At 42.1% G+C, this 15,976-nt stretch overlaps 1 protein-coding gene across 1 annotated transcript in view; it reads left to right on the top strand.

Moving 5' to 3' along the window:
• Nucleotides 1–15,976, top strand: part of LOC147683929 (uncharacterized) — an 879,194-nt gene that overhangs the window by 844,168 nt on the left and 19,050 nt on the right. Inside the window, 2 exon segments of the mRNA XM_086942580.1 lie at nt 2,887–3,015; nt 8,862–8,990. Coding sequence (XP_086798706.1) covers nt 2,887–3,015; nt 8,862–8,990 — 258 coding nt within the window.

The following is a 15,976-nucleotide window of genomic DNA, read 5'->3' as shown; positions in this document are numbered from 1 at the left end:
AAATGATTTAGGCAGACTATGGGCAGCTTTCTAATAGTGGCATTTTCAGATTAAATTTAAAATTTGATTTAAAATTATAATTCATTTAATTGTAAATATCATTCCTCTAGCTGATGTGGGCACTTATTAAATGTAGTACGGAAACCCAGTAGTAGCCTATTGGAGAGATAGGCCTTACAACAGTGAAAGTGATTTTAGGAAGGTCCCAGCGTTAGAACATGTAAAACCTAAACACGTGTCCTACTTTTTTAAAAACCATTCAGCCTGCCCTAGGGGAGGTTAGGGCTTACTTTAGGGGTGACTTATAAATGTTAAAAAATAATATTTCGGCATGGCAAAAAGTTTTATTTTGCCAGATCAAAATGGCATTTTAAAACTACACTACAGAGTGCAATGGGAATCCTGACACATGTTTTAAAAGTCGATCTTAGTGGGTGGCACAATGAGTGCTGCAGCTCAAAAGTAGTATTTAATTTACAGATCCAGGGTACTTATAGTACCACTAACTAGCAATTTACAGGTAAAATAAATATACCAATCAGGTGTAGGCCAATGTTACCATGTTTGTAAATAGAGTGCACAAGCAAATTGCCGTTGCTTAGTAGGGACGAGTGCACAGAGTCACAAAAGCCAACAAAAAGGGTTCAGCAAAGAAGGCAGTGACCCTGCAGAAAGGCCAGCACCACCAAAAAAATCCATAAAATATATACATTCAAGTTTAAAGTTAGATTTTCGGATACACAAAACCAATACCTATTCTACAATGAAGTGAAGTAGACTGCAGGAAGATATCTCTATTTGAGCATAGACTTAAAAAAAATAGACTAATTTAAAAACAGCACAACGACAATATTAATGTCACAGATTAGAGTCAACAAAAAATTGGCAGGTTCAATTGATAAATCTTGGACGTTTGTAAACGGCTTCAAGGTGTTTCCATAGCTCTTATATGGTACAAAGATCTGATGATGTCTTCTTCTGAAACCAGAATGAAATATCAGCATGGGAACCCTTTTCTGTAGCTCATTTGCCTTTTGTATTGTGATTTTCTCCCTCTCTCCCTCATGCCAAATGAACAACTGGGAGCACAGCTAATCAGTGTCTTGTAACAGCATAAGATGTCTTCAGTAATGATCTGAATGGTACCACCAAACAGTAACCTACTATTGTAATTGCCAGACCAAAACACTGCTCCTGTTCCAGTAACAGGGACCTTGAGGTACCTATCCAGCTTTGTAGAGTAGATTTTTTAACACTTGGCACCGAAAACAATACATCACAATTCAAACTATTCTCTTCAAAAGGTAAATAGTTAGAAGTTCTTTATGAGGCACAGCTCTCTGTGAAAGGTTAGAGTGTTGTCCACAGGTTGTCAGAGAAATGTTCACTGAATGATTGTTTGGAGGATTGTTTTGAATTGGAGGCATGTTGTTGTGGAAGGTCATATGTACTGTACTTTTGTTTGTCTAATTAAAAGGAGGGAGATGTGTAGCATATTGAGCTGTCTGATATTAACTGGAGTTTTCCATTTGTCCTGATGCTCTGCGTTGTTATGGTGCTGAATGTGATGCCATAATATTCCACTTAAATGTGTCTATTGGGACCCAGGAGTACCTTTCCCTAGACTGATCTACCAACATCAATTTATTGTGCTATTCTACTAATGTACATTATTTCATGCTCAACTGAGTATCAATTAATTAATCGCTATGGTAAAAAGGTGCATGGCCAGATAGGGGCCATATTCCGTCACGTGGCATGCTGTCCCTGCCTGCAACAGCCACGCCCAGGGACATTGAGCTGTATTGCTGTCCTTAGTGCAGGTACAAACTCACTCCTGCACTGGGAACAGTGGCACACTGAATCCAGCCTCACATTGAGGAGGGGTCATGTATTTCGTCACAGGTCGGTGCTGTCTGGATGCTCACGCCTGTGGTTAGACATTTGGGGGCAGATTTACAAGGACTGGCTCATCCCTGCATATTAGCAGGGATGTGCCAGTAAAGATGCAACATGCAGGAATACCATTGCGCCACCACGGATGCGTCGCATTTACAAAGCGATGCACCGTGGCGCAAGGTTAGTCAGATGCGTGTTGCATCTTATGTCGTAAGGGCAGCGCATTGCTGGAGCCGTGTCGCAAGTGCGACGCAATTCCAGCAATGCTCAGGGGCGCCCTATACCTAACATGCTGTGTCACTCCTTAAGCCTGCTTCAAGCAGGCATGAGGTTTGAAGCAGCGGGGAGGTAAATGTGACTCAGTGAAATCTTGTAGATTTCACTGCGTCACTTTTACGGGGCTTCCTTGTGACGGAACGCCCACCCTGCATACATTATACCTGACGCAGGTACAATGTAGCGCAGGGATTTATAACATGACGCATCTCAAAAGATGCGTCACATGGTAAATCTGTTGCATAGTGGCGCATTGTTTACAATGCTGCTGTGTCACAGAAGTGACGCAACAGTGTCGTAAAGATGTCACAAGTCGCTTGTAAATCTGCCCCCTGGTGTAGGACCCTACATCTTCATGGTCCGTACCATGGATGCCATTTTGGGGGTGCACTGATTGTGTGCTACATCATATGTGGTACACAATCAGTCTCAGTGGCCTGTTTGCCTCTATGCCCATATCTGTAACATGGCATGGGTGAAGTGGCAAAGACATTTCCTCTGGGGGACGAGCTCCTTAGGTTTGCATCAGTGTTGGGGTGTAAAAAATGGAGACAAGCCTCCACTGTACCCTTGGGGCACTTCCTATAATACAGCCACAAGTACAATGGGATAACTCATGCCCCTATGCCTTTTAAGGTTTGCAAATTGGGAATATTTAAAAATTGCGAGCCAGTGCTGTACCTAAATTCTAATTACCATTTTCATTTACAGCTTGTCCTCCTGGATTTTATGGCCTAAACTGCGCTCACTTATGTGACTGTAAGAATGGAGCAAGCTGTAATGCAATGACTGGAGAATGCACCTGTGGTACAGGCTACCATGGCAGACATTGTGAAAAAGGTTTGTCTGGAACAGCAAGTATGTTTCATGTAGAGTTATTCAGACTCTTTCTATTTTATTCAGTTAAGAAAAATGGTCTACATTTAATTAACTGCTTTCTTCTCATTTATGTGATTTTCTTTCTATTCAATCTGTTGCTTAGAATTTAGATGAAGAATTCCATTTAATGATTTTCCATAACATCTGCTACCACAAAAGATAGTAGTATAGTGGGCATTGCTGTTGGATGTTCAAAGCTACATCATGTCCACCTCAAAACATATTTTGATCCAACACACTGCAGCCTGGTTTCTGGCATAAAAATAATGCATAGTAATCTCCTGCGTCAAGGTTAAGCATACAACACACATACATCTTTTGAGACTAGCAGCAGTCTAGTGTGCTGAAAACAAAGGGGCATATTTACAAGGGGATGCCACCACCAGAACTTCATGTTTAGCGACGTTCTGGTGACGATATCCCCTTCTCCTTATTTACAAAGCAGCGTTAAGCCACTTAATGTGGCTTAACTTCACCTTGTAAATAAGGCCCCTTTTCACGCATCACTTACAGCTAGATTCATGAAGCATTTTTGCGGGCGCAAACGGTGGGAATCGCAGAATTAGTCCGTTTGCACCCGCAAAAAAGGCATTTGAAATTCATCATTGGGTCATGTACTCGCAATTTGAGAAATCGCAAAAAATTGCGATTTCTCAAATTGCGATCGCATTTAAGGAATCTCAATTTGAGATTCCTTAAATGCTATTCATGACCCCCCAAAAAATTGCGAATTCGCTATTTTTTCCCGCTATTTACCGCAAAGTCAGACTTCGTGGTAAATAGAGAAAACTGAGAAAAATGCCTTTTTGTGCATTTTTCTCAGTTGTATGTTACACACACACATGTCCTTTGGACATGTGTGTGCGCAAAATGAGTCTAATTTACATTTCAGGGGTGCTACAGGGTGTCCTGTGGACACCCGTAGCACCCTTGAAATCGCATCCTTATTTGCGATTAGCAAATTGCTAATCACAAATAAGGAATAACTTGCGGTGTGGGGAGTTATTCCTTATCTGCGATTAGCAATTTGCTAATCGCAAATAAGGATTGTGTAGGAATCGCAATTTATTTTGCGGTTCCTACATGAATCCCGTTTGCGAGTCTGTAATAGCGATTCCTTATTATTCGCTATTGCAGACTCGCAAAACATGCCGATGATGAATCGGGCTGTTAGTGTGAAAGGGGCGTGCAGTGGGTGTTGCAGTGGGTGTTCCACCGCAACACCCATTGCTTTTAGACACTGCCCAATATTTACAAGGCTGGAGCAGCACTAAATACTAAGACCAGAGAAAACCTATTTTTGATTGTATGTTGAATTTACATTAAGAGTATGAGAGTGAATCTCACTTCATTCAAGGTACTTAAAATGTACCCACAAAAAAGACTAGTCCAAAAATCGTATATGTGCTAAAATGAGATTAAGTATGGTATAACAAGCCTTGCAATCATATTAACAGCTAGGAATAAACACATATTATAAGGACGCTATTCAAAGACAAAAAAAATCCAAAACTAAAAATACTTAGAACATAAGGAGATACGATTTACCTACACATTATAAGTATATATGGATTAAATTGTACTATACCTTTTGCTTTCTGTTTACTGGTACTTCAAACACACGACAATGTAATGTTAATGTTTTTTATCGCATGCACATGCTTATTTTTTCTATGCTTTGCATCTATCTTCAGAAGTTGCAGCAGTGTGTCACTGGGGGAACTCTTCACCCTAAAGAATGCCCAGGACTTTTTTTTATGCCAATGGAGTATGGCAGAAACATGTTGAAATGTTTAGGTTAGGGTCATAAGACCACAATATCCTGATTGCCCCTCAAATTCATAGTTTTAACAATTCCCACTCACCCCACAAATAAAGGGATACATTGGGGTGATAGAGGAATTCTTATATCTAATAGTATATAGCCCCCCAAAGCAAATACTTCTTCAAAGAGCTCTCTGGAATATGGTTGAGCCCACCCTGACCTTTAGGAGTCATGGTGAACCTGATGATAAAGCATGTCACTACTAGTGTGAGTGAGGGTTATATATAAATAAGGTTTTTCCTTTCCCCACCTTTAAGTGCTGTGGAGTATAGGTACATCTTTGTCTCCTTATCATAGTGTTTTTCCAAGGGAGGATATAATTTAAGTTTCGGCCACTTCATAGGGAGTATATATCCCCTTTCCTTTCATATATGAAAGGACCTCTCCACTCTTTTGGGATCAGGCATCACTCTCCAGGTCCTAAGTGGTTAATGGTGTGGTAGTACACCGTAATTTACAAACATTGACACACTGTAACTTAAATGCAATTTTTTCATTAAAATGAGCACTACATTTGCACAGACATACAGTGTATTGCTAAAACTATATCATGCAGAAACATTCTTGTGTAGAAATTCGGTTTCACTAAATATTATTATCATTTGTGCATCACCAAGTAAAGTGTCTTGATTATTTTGATCCTATTAAAATCTTTGTTTCATCACACTGCAGAATTACAAAAAAGACCTCCATTTGTGCTTTTCTAACTCCTTATTTATTTTGAAATATTTGTACATTTCATTTATAGGTGTTTACATTTTGTTGCATGCTAGAACAAAAACATTGCCCTTTTCTTTCACAGGTGACAGACTGCCACATAGATAACTTTACAATATCCTCTCATTTGAAGTCATAGAAAAGAAAGTAAACACCAATCTCCATGTTAGAAAAATAAACAGCAATTTCTCAGTTTGGCCTGTCATTTAAACTCTGACTTTGAACGTACAGAAAATGTGACAATATAAAAACAAAGTTTACAGCTATCTTTAATGCTTATTCACTTTCAGAACTCCAGTATGGTTATTTTGGGAGTGCTGCAGCTCCTCCCCATCTCCCCGCGCCAGTACTTTCAGTGCCTAAGGGAAAGTTATAATATAATAGAACATAATTTGAATGTATACCTACTTGTGCTATAGTAAAGTTGGGATTGTTAACTAAAAAGTTGGGCAAGGTATTTTAGAGTGTTTTGTTGAACGGATTCTTACTGGTAGGGCAGGATTTAGATGATGGTGCTAATAGGACTTGTAAGGAAATATTCTTTTTGCAGACCCCCCCCCTTTAGCCCCCATTTGCGCTGTTAGCAGCTAGGTTTTCAACTCTGAGAGTGCACTGAGGCCTGCTGTCCAGACTTCAGTGCCAGTGTTCTGACCCATTACCACATATATGTTGAATTGGATACACCCAATTGGCAAGGACTGGCTTACTTATATGCCCTAGTATATGGTACCCAAGGTACCCTGAGCATGTAAGGCAGAGTGTCCACATAGGGATGCTGCACTATTTGTTCGACCCTTTGTGTGGCAAAAGACAAAGGGCTAGGGGCCAGATGCAGGTGGCTGTTTGAGGCCATTTACCGAGCAGTAACAGCCGATTTTGGCCGTTACCGATCGGTAAATGGGTGACAGGTATGTAGGGGGCATTATTTTACCAAATCGGTAAAATTACCGATTCGGTAATTTTACCGATTCGGTAAAATAAAAATTCGGTAATTTTACCGATTCGGAGGCACCCAGATGTAGGTGGGACTCTTCAGAGTCCCAGAGGCCTTACCCAATCGGTATTTTACCATCAAATCCAATTTGATGGTAAAATACTGATTCCGGTGTGCATGCACGTGTGCATGCACACCTATGCCATGTGACAGGCAGACCTGCCCTTAGGGCATGTATGCCTGCCACATGGCACCCGAGCCTGTTTTGGGGGTGCCAGAGGGTATCAAAGTGACACCCCCTGCACCCTTGTGATAATCGGTATTTACCGATTCGGTAAATACCGAATTCTTCCAAATCGGTATTCCAGCATATCTGGAATACCAACATATCCACCCCTTAGATTTACCAATTTTTAATTACCGAATCGGTAAAATTCGGTAATTAAAAATCGGTAAATCTATTTTACCTACATCTGGCCCTAGATGTAGGTAAATCAGATTTACCGATTCATAAATACAGAATTTTACCGATTCGGTATTTATGAATCGGTAAATCTGATGTAGGTAATTGTTCGCTAACAAATACCGAATCGGGAGGATTCGGTATTTACCGATTCGGTAATTACCGAATCGGTATTTGCCAGTGATTCCTATGGGCCTTGAAACCCATAGGAATCAATGGCAAATACCGATTCGGTAATTACCGAATCAGTAAAAATACCGAATTGCCAAGGCGGACAGGGTGTCACTTTGACACCCTGTTGCACCCCTGTTTCTGGCTTGTGTGCCATGTGACACACATACATGTCCTTAGGGCATGGCATGTCTGTGTGCCACATGGCACAGGTGTACATGCACAGATGTGCATGTACACAGGAATTTGTTATTTACCATGCAATAGTATTACATGGTAAATAACGAATTCTTAGGGGCCTGTTTCACTGTTTGCAGTGCCACCTACATATAGATTTACCGAATCGGTAAATTTACGTATTCTGTAAAATTTAGGCACCCACATCTCAATCACCAAATACCGGTCGGTAACGGCCGAAATCGGCCGTTACCGACCGGTATTTGGTGACCTACATCTGGCCCATAATGCCTTCCAGTCTGCCTTAATCAAATGTGTTAGGGCACTATATGAGCCATAAATTTGGTTTTACAGATGGTGCCTTTTAGTTGTTTCTGTAATATTTGAGTGTGCCATATGAAAGATAACCTGATTTGTGCAGTAGATCCTACATCCAACACACGTTGGCACACATTTAGTCTTGAACAGGCTGTACTCCATTCCACCGTTAAGCATAGGGATATACTCATTTGCCTAGCTACACTACGGGCTGCCATTTTTAGAGTTCCAGGCTGGCAGAGATCTCCTGTCTTCTTTCTTTTTTTTTCTTTTGTGAAAACAAACTCCCAAAGTGAGAGATTAATTTTGAAAAACAAATTAAATGTCCCTGACATGCTGGGAGATGTTGGGGTCATGTATTTTTTTTTCTGTTCAGGGCCACCAGGCTTTCATTGATGGTCCCAAACAGAGAAAATATGTTTGAAAATCATCTCAAAATAGGGCTGACAGTGTGAGGCATTTTGGCTAAAGACTCATAACCATTGTCATTTAGGCAGTTAGTCAAAGGTTTCCATTGGCAGAGCCAGAGGAGGCGCCCCTGCTGAAAATGTGGCTGTTCCCCTGAATCTAAATGGAGTAGGGTACGACGAGGTTGATGGACAAGGTACTGGACCGAACCCAGAATTATTGCAAGTGATTTCATCTATTTGCAACTTTTTATCACCTTTTGTATGTCTGATGAAATGCCCTAAGTGGCCAAGGACATGGGTCCCTTTCACACTGTGGAACAAGATCAATGCTCACTGATGATACTTAACAAGGCAGAAATCAGTCTTGAATTTCTTGTTTTCATTTCTGGTAGTGGTCTTACCTGGCAGTTTGGGATTCATTTTTCCTATGAAGAGCAAGGTCAGTACTGATTTGCATAGTGCAAGCCTCTTTCTAGTGTGACAGAGGGTGAACAACAATGGCTTGGAGTGCTATCCAGAGAGATTGCCAGTGATTTAGACTGTGTGCAAGCATTCCTCCCATCTCTTTATACATGTCTGGTACAATGGATCCGCCACAGGTGGTGGTGGAGTACTCTGTTCCTTAAACTCCGAATAATTCAATTATGTATCCAGACTCAGGTACCTGTGAATGACAATTGATAGCATGTAAATATACCTATTAAATGCATTTGCACTCCATGTTATTTACACTGTTTCTGAAATAACATTCAGTTGAACTTGTCATCAATGAACATTTGTCATTTTTATTAGTATGCAATTTTGGAATGTTTGGAGACAAATGTCAGAATTCCTGCAACTGTGAAAAGGCAGCTCAGTGTCACCACATAACTGGAAAGTGCTTGTGCCCGCCTGGGTGGACTGGAGAAACATGTGAAGTTGGTAAGATTGTGATGTTGCTTTTTGAGTTGCACGAGGCATGTAATGGTAACACTTTTCGGTTTATTACATTAAAATGTATCATGTACAGTGGCCCCATCCCTGGGTAGAGTGTTAACACCAGCGCTGTGCTAAACATAAGAGTTTAATGTTTAGTTTTAAACCATATCTGAGAGTTATGTTTCATATCAACTACTGTCTAGGAGACTTCTGAATATGCATGGAAGCAGGGGACTAAGATCCAAAATAAATTGATTGAGTAACACAGGAGGTAGAGGCTCCAAATGAATGAACGATGGATAGTTATAAAGCGTACATTCAGAAAGGTTTTTTGGTTCTATAAATATGTCAAGAGACAAGAAACTGTGAATAGGCAGACCGAATAACTTAGTTAGCTGATTGAAGCAGTCTATTTTCTTACAAGATTAGTAACATTTGCCTAATTTGAGCTTCCCATTAGTGTGCACTAGTTTTTGGGTATGGGAACTTATGTCTCATCATCAGACATTAAATCAGTGGGGAGCGTTGATCTGCGCTCCACTCCCAGCCGCACTGCTGATTGGATACTAGATCCTTGAATTATTTCACATATTACTTGATATCAAAATTAGTCCTTTTTTTATATATAGACCACAGTTTAATTCGCGAATTCTCATCTATTTTTCAACATTCATTTAAAATCCACATGTAACGATAAGTGCATTTTTCTGCTTTACATAATCAGGTGTGCCCATCCGGGCCTCTTCGAGAAAACGATCACTCAATGCACCAAATAATTCAGAGCAGCCATTCTTTATCAAAACCCAATGCATTTCGGGCATATCTCCTGCCCTTCGTCAGAGGTAGCTGCTACTTTCACAAAATTTCATTCTGCACGACGTGCAGCAAGTGTTGCTTTCATCATCAGACATTGACAGAGAGGTACCACCCCTCCCAATACATTTACAGGCAGGTCTCCAGGTGATAGGGTCCCTGGGGCTGAAATTGTCTCAGGAAGAGGGGCAGCGCCGCCCCCATCCCCTTTTTTGTTATCGGCCGGGCCCTGGGGAATGGGGTCCTCGGGGCCAAAATCAGCCTGGGGAGGGACAACACACAAGCCCCCCCACAGTTACATAATTAAAACAATCCCTCAGGACCTGGCCCACTCGGAGGGCACAAAGAAAACAAACTCGGGAGCTAGCACTTGATTTTAACAATCTTTTACTGTGGATTCACGGAACCTCTACAAATTTGTTGTACAATTGGAAAATAAAAAGGTTTTGGCCCCAGGAGTCCCTACCAACCCTAAGGGGTCAGGGCATCCTACCCTGCCCCCTTCTGGTTTATTTTGCATTTTTTGGTGGGGACTTGGGCTGAATCCCGAGTACCAAGATGGCTGCCAAAACATCCTGTTTGAAGTGTTGGCAGCCAATCAGATCTCACCATGAGTTCTGTCGGATCCGTGGAGGCTCTGCATCCCTAGAGATATACAAATATTTCTCTTTAATAACTCCAAAACTTCTGAACGGATTACATCAAATTACAAACAGCACTCTTTCTGGACCAAGATCTAGCTTTATGATGTAATTCCAATCAGCAGTTCGGGCTGCAGTCATGTTCAAAATCCCGATGGTCAATTGCATGGGGAAAATGCATTTTTGGACACCCCCCTATTTCTCGGGCCCCACTTGACAAACAAGTTCAGCTTAAGAGCTGGTGGCACCTGGTACAACAATATTTTTTGGCGCTCCCTCATGACCTTCTCCTCGGATTCCCTCACTTCCACCTGGCAAAAGTGCCTCTTATCTCTCCATAGCAAATCTATGACATACATTTAATTTGTTTTAAAGAGCTGGTAAAGGCTGGATTACTGATCCACTCAGCTATCCACAGAAAACGCAGATCTGTTCTTTGCAGAAGGCATAATAACCCTCTGGGCATCTGAGTCAAAATTGGCACTAAACAAATTCCAATCTCTCACTCTAGCAGGACCATTAATCACAAGAGTTATCTTGACACTGAAAAACTGAACACACAAGGAACTCTCCAGCAGGTGATTTTAAATAATAAGTTATTGCTAAACACATTACCTCCCCTGAGGTCAGTGCCCCCCCCACCCTCCCTCCAGGTCAGCACCCAGTGTGGCCACACCGGTCACATTGCCCTTAAACCAGCCCTGTTGACAAATCACCCCAACACTTCCAAACAGTAGCTGAAGTGAGTAGCAAACTAGTTTGGTGATTTACAAATGATGAGACTGAGGCAGAAAAAGAACGCACCTATCACAATAAATTAATCTGGTCAGACATTTGTGGTGTTCTAATCTGGAAAAACAGCCTTCTAATCTTTCTTACCGGAATGACACTCCATACTGTTATTTAACAAAGATGATCAGCACCCACATTTAGAAACATATGATACACATCTTATTGTGACATCTTATTAAGACATGGGATGCACAAGCTTCTTTATATGCCGTATGTAGCTACACAAGAAATCTGATTTTAAGAAGATAAGAATAAAGGAATATTTTTTATATAGAATAAACAAAGAACAGATAAAAGACGCTTGTGCATCCCATGTCATAATAAGATGTGTATCATATGTTTCTAAATGTGTGTGCTGATCATCTTAGTTTTGAAAAGTGTGTGAAGATTTGTCAAACGTTTATTAGCAAAACAAAAAACACTTTGCCTAGGGAAACTGGGCCCTAACTTTCTCTACCTACTGCCGTCTGCGAGTAGATAATTTATATATATCATAGTAGTAATTTATTTGATCAATGTATATACATTTTTAGCAATTTTATAATGCCCAAACTCGACCCGAAGGTATCAGAGCACTTTACATGAGCACTCGTTGCATTACAGATGGACACATTGATTTTTAGGCATGGGGAGATTAAGTGATTTGCCCAGAATCACAGGATGTTTGAGTCTCCCGCCAGATTCAAACCTGGTTCCCTAGCTTCAAAGTCGGCTTCTCTAGCCATTAAGCAACATCCTCTATGATGATTTGCAAAATTACATAAGACATAAATACATACAACATATATATATATATATATATATATATATATATATATATATATATATATATATATATATATATATATATATATATATATATATATATAATATATTACCAGCATGCCCCCCATTCCCACCAATAGGAGTCCACCAGAGGGCACTATAACTTTTTCAACACTGCGGGCATATGTGGTGCGCATGAGGATCCGGAGATGTAATGGCTGTCCTCTGAAGAAGGTCTGGGATAGACCCAAATATATTAGGAGAGGAAAACGCCCATTAAACCAATTCTTCCACCCACCTCCATGAGTGCAGCTCAATTTTGTTCCGCTGGAGCACCATTGTTGATATATATATATATATATATATATATATATACTAGCAGCCCGCCCCAGCATTGCCCGGGGCAGAAGGGGGCTGGGGGCAGCATTTCAGGCTTGCGAGCACTCCTGCCCCGGCCCCGCCCACCACAACATTGTCCATGTCCCGTAGCCTGAGCCTTACCCCAGCCGCCGTTGTTCAGGGCCAACCTCCCGCCCCCCTTCCCCTCCTGCCCCAGCCCCAGCCCCCTCCCGCCCGTGTCCCGGAGAGCCTGAGCCTTACCTCAGCCGCCGGTCCCGCTCCAGGCGCTTTTCCTCCTGTAATTCACCGTTTGCTACCTCCCGCTCCCCGCGCATGAAGCAGCGCCAGTCACTCCAGGACTCACCCCCGTCCGCGCTCTAAGCGATTGTCCGGTCCCGCTCCAGGCGCCCCGCCCGCACAGGCCGCCACTTCGCCCAGCAGCAAGCAGGGCCGCGGCAGTCCTCCCAGCAGGTCGCGATCTTCCGTCAATGGGCACAATCCGCAGAGATGCACAGCCTCGGACACCCCAGGCAGCACGATTCGCCGCCATTTCAGGAAGTGTTGCCAGGGAGCGCAAATGATGTCAGCACTCACCTGGGCACGATCCGCAGAGCTGAACAGCCTCGGACAACCCGGGCAGCACGATTTGCCGCCATTTCAGGAAGTGTTGCCAGTGAGCCCAAATGATGTCATCGCGCGGACGTCGCATCCGGCGCTACTTGCAAGGGACTACTTTATTTTTATTTCTAAATTTTTTAAACAACGTATATTTTTATTTTTTAATAGCCTATGTCCATCTGCTTGCCCTGAGGTTTTCAAAGATGTCTTGGGTGTTTGGATTGGTCGTGTACTTTTCGAGTTTACCTGGCTCAAAGGACACAGTTCTCTCTTTATAATAGTAGTATATATATATATATATATATATATATATATATATATATATATATATATATATATATATATATATATATATATATATATATATATATATATATATATACACTATGGTTTCTCCCATTCTTACCTGAGTTCTAGTTTGAATAACCATTGTTTGACCTTCTTAAACCAGGAGATCTGTCCTGACACTCTATCCGGTGCCTGGACCTCTGCTACGGCTTCTCTAATAGGAATCTGTGTTTTACCTATCCAGAGTTTAACCCAAAACACTAATGTTTTAATGCTGCTACATGAGCAATGTTTTTCCTTCCAATGTCTAAGCGTAGCAGTACAAGTGGGGTATTCTGCGGAATATGTAGAATAGGTTTTATAAATTTGCTTTCCACCATTTCAATTCCCTTTATCTAATCCAAGCCCCACAATGTGCCACCCAAACCTCTAGCCTGATATATTTCCAAAGCAGGTGACAAGGGGTGAAATACCATCCATTTAATTGCCCTACAATCGCCATCCCTACGTGTTGTAATGATAGTTGGCTCTTTTGGATGCGGTAGAACCAGGTTAGAGTACAAGTCATCTGACCCCCAGATTGCCAAAGGCTCTAATCCCAGCCTAATTTTCTCTTTTAATGATCGATGTGGGTGTATAGTCATAAATTTGATTTTCAGATAATTAATCTCCAGACCATACTTATCGCAGGCATCGAAAATCTATCTAGAATAATCTGCAGCCCCGTTGGTTGTTTTTATATCAAGAGCGTATCAAAATAGTAACATTGATATTAATTGACCTCCGAGTTAAGGGGGATCATCTCCATAATTGTAAAGTGCATTAATTAGTCCATTCATATATAAAGTAAACAAGGTTAGGGCCAATAAGCAATTTGGCAAACCCTTCTTAGCATTTCAATTTTCTTTGTATATTCACCACCCTTACCCCATCTTACTTGTGCAAAACTTGCTTGTTGCAAGCAAATGTAAGTTTCAGTAGACCTGGTGGCATCCTCTGGGCCCTCAGGACAGCCCACTATGTATCTTGTGGTATTAAGTCAAAAGCTGACTTCAGATCAACATATACAACGTAGAAATGTCCCTTACCAATCACAACAAACTACCAAATAATCAGCAAAAACCAAAACACCTGATCTAAAGTCCTTGTGTAAGCTCTGAAACCAGCCTGCCTGCATGTGCGATAAAACCTTACTATTCTCCATCCATGATTGTACCTGGACCAGAATTTGTGTGCTAAAAACTTTGGGCCTCATTTATAAAAAAAATAGGCAGTGCGGCGCTGCAAGCCATTTTGCTGAGCCGAGCTGAGTCATTAATAAAAGCACAGGAATGCATCATATAAACAACAATACAATGCATCTGTGTGCTTTCCCTTGCGTGCCCACAATTGCCTGGCATGTGCCAGAGCAGGCACCCGTGCGTCATTTTGCAAGGGTGCCTGCGTTTCCGAGATGTTTGTTTTTGTGCGTTTTCCTGCACAAAAAACAATCATTGAGGGCATGTTCCTTTATCTAAGCATGCTGCAGAATACAGCATGCATAAACAGAGGAAAAAACAAGGAGAAATAAAAGTATTGCTCCTCTTTGCTCCACTCCTACACCTCCCCTTGGGATGCGTAGGATTTGGTTGCATTCCCAGCTTTACAAAACTTTGTAAATCTGTGATTGGGTCAGGTTTCATGGCTACTACGTGGGAAGACCCATATGAACATCCCTAGAACCAGGGCCGGACTGGCTACCGGGCGTTTTTGCTGGGGTGGCAGGGTGGGGTCCCGCTTTACTGTTATGGGGCTGATTTTCTAGCTGGGGAGCTACCGGCGCTTCTAAATGAAATATGCAAAACAAATAGTTTCAAAGCATACTTTTAAAACATTTGTTTTGCATTGTTTATGAAGGAAAACCTGATAGCCAGTCCGGCCCTGCCTGGAACACCCCTTTCACGCAGAGTATTTACAGGGCCATGAAAAGTCATGCAGGGTGTCTTTAGGTGTCCTGGTAAATATGGGCCGGCACACTGCACCGCCGGTGTGTCAAAAAAAGTGACGCATTGATGACACAATGGCCTTGTAAATGAAGCCCTTTTTATGCAGTATCTATCAAACTGATAGGTCTGTTGCTCATAGGGTCCCCTTTATCCATTTTTAGGTCTCGTCTGAGCCAGCGCATGCACTGCTTCTCCGCGAGACATTTAGTAACGGGCTTTTAAAAGTGCTACCACAGCTTTTGCTGACCTAGTGCTTGCGGTTATGCGCGCTTGCACGCGCGCAGCCGGCAGCTCTCAGCGCCCGATCAGGCACCATCTGGAGCGCGATCACTTTCGACGCGGGTGTGCGCGCACCACTCACGTGCTTTTTCTTAAATTCCTTTTTGCACGCACGCACACACAACTCGCTCACCACTTACATGTTTTTTTTTCATTTCATTTTTGCGCGTGTGCGCACACATAACTCCTGGGCTTGTTCAATTCACTTCTGTTGAGCGCACAATCTGCTGTGAGTGGCATCACAGCGACAACATTCACAGCCTGCAGTGTGAGCAGCAGGTGAGTGTGCCTCCTTGGGCGTAAGTGGTCGCTCTTCTGCCTGTATGGTGAGTTGGGCGCTCCTGTGGGTGCTGTTATCTGTGTGCCAACCTAGGCCAGAGTATTAGGGGCCAGGCTGCTTTTTAGAAAGCAAATACCCAACCAGGGGGCCAGCAAAGTGTCACATTGAATAACTGTTGGTAGAAAACAA

The sequence above is a fragment of the Lissotriton vulgaris genome, chromosome 11 (assembly GCF_964263255.1).
Source record: "Lissotriton vulgaris chromosome 11, aLisVul1.2, whole genome shotgun sequence".
Taxonomy (NCBI): Eukaryota; Metazoa; Chordata; class Amphibia; order Caudata; family Salamandridae; genus Lissotriton; species Lissotriton vulgaris.
The sequence above is the reverse complement of the archived record's forward strand: the minus strand, read 5'-3'. Positions and strand labels throughout refer to the sequence as shown.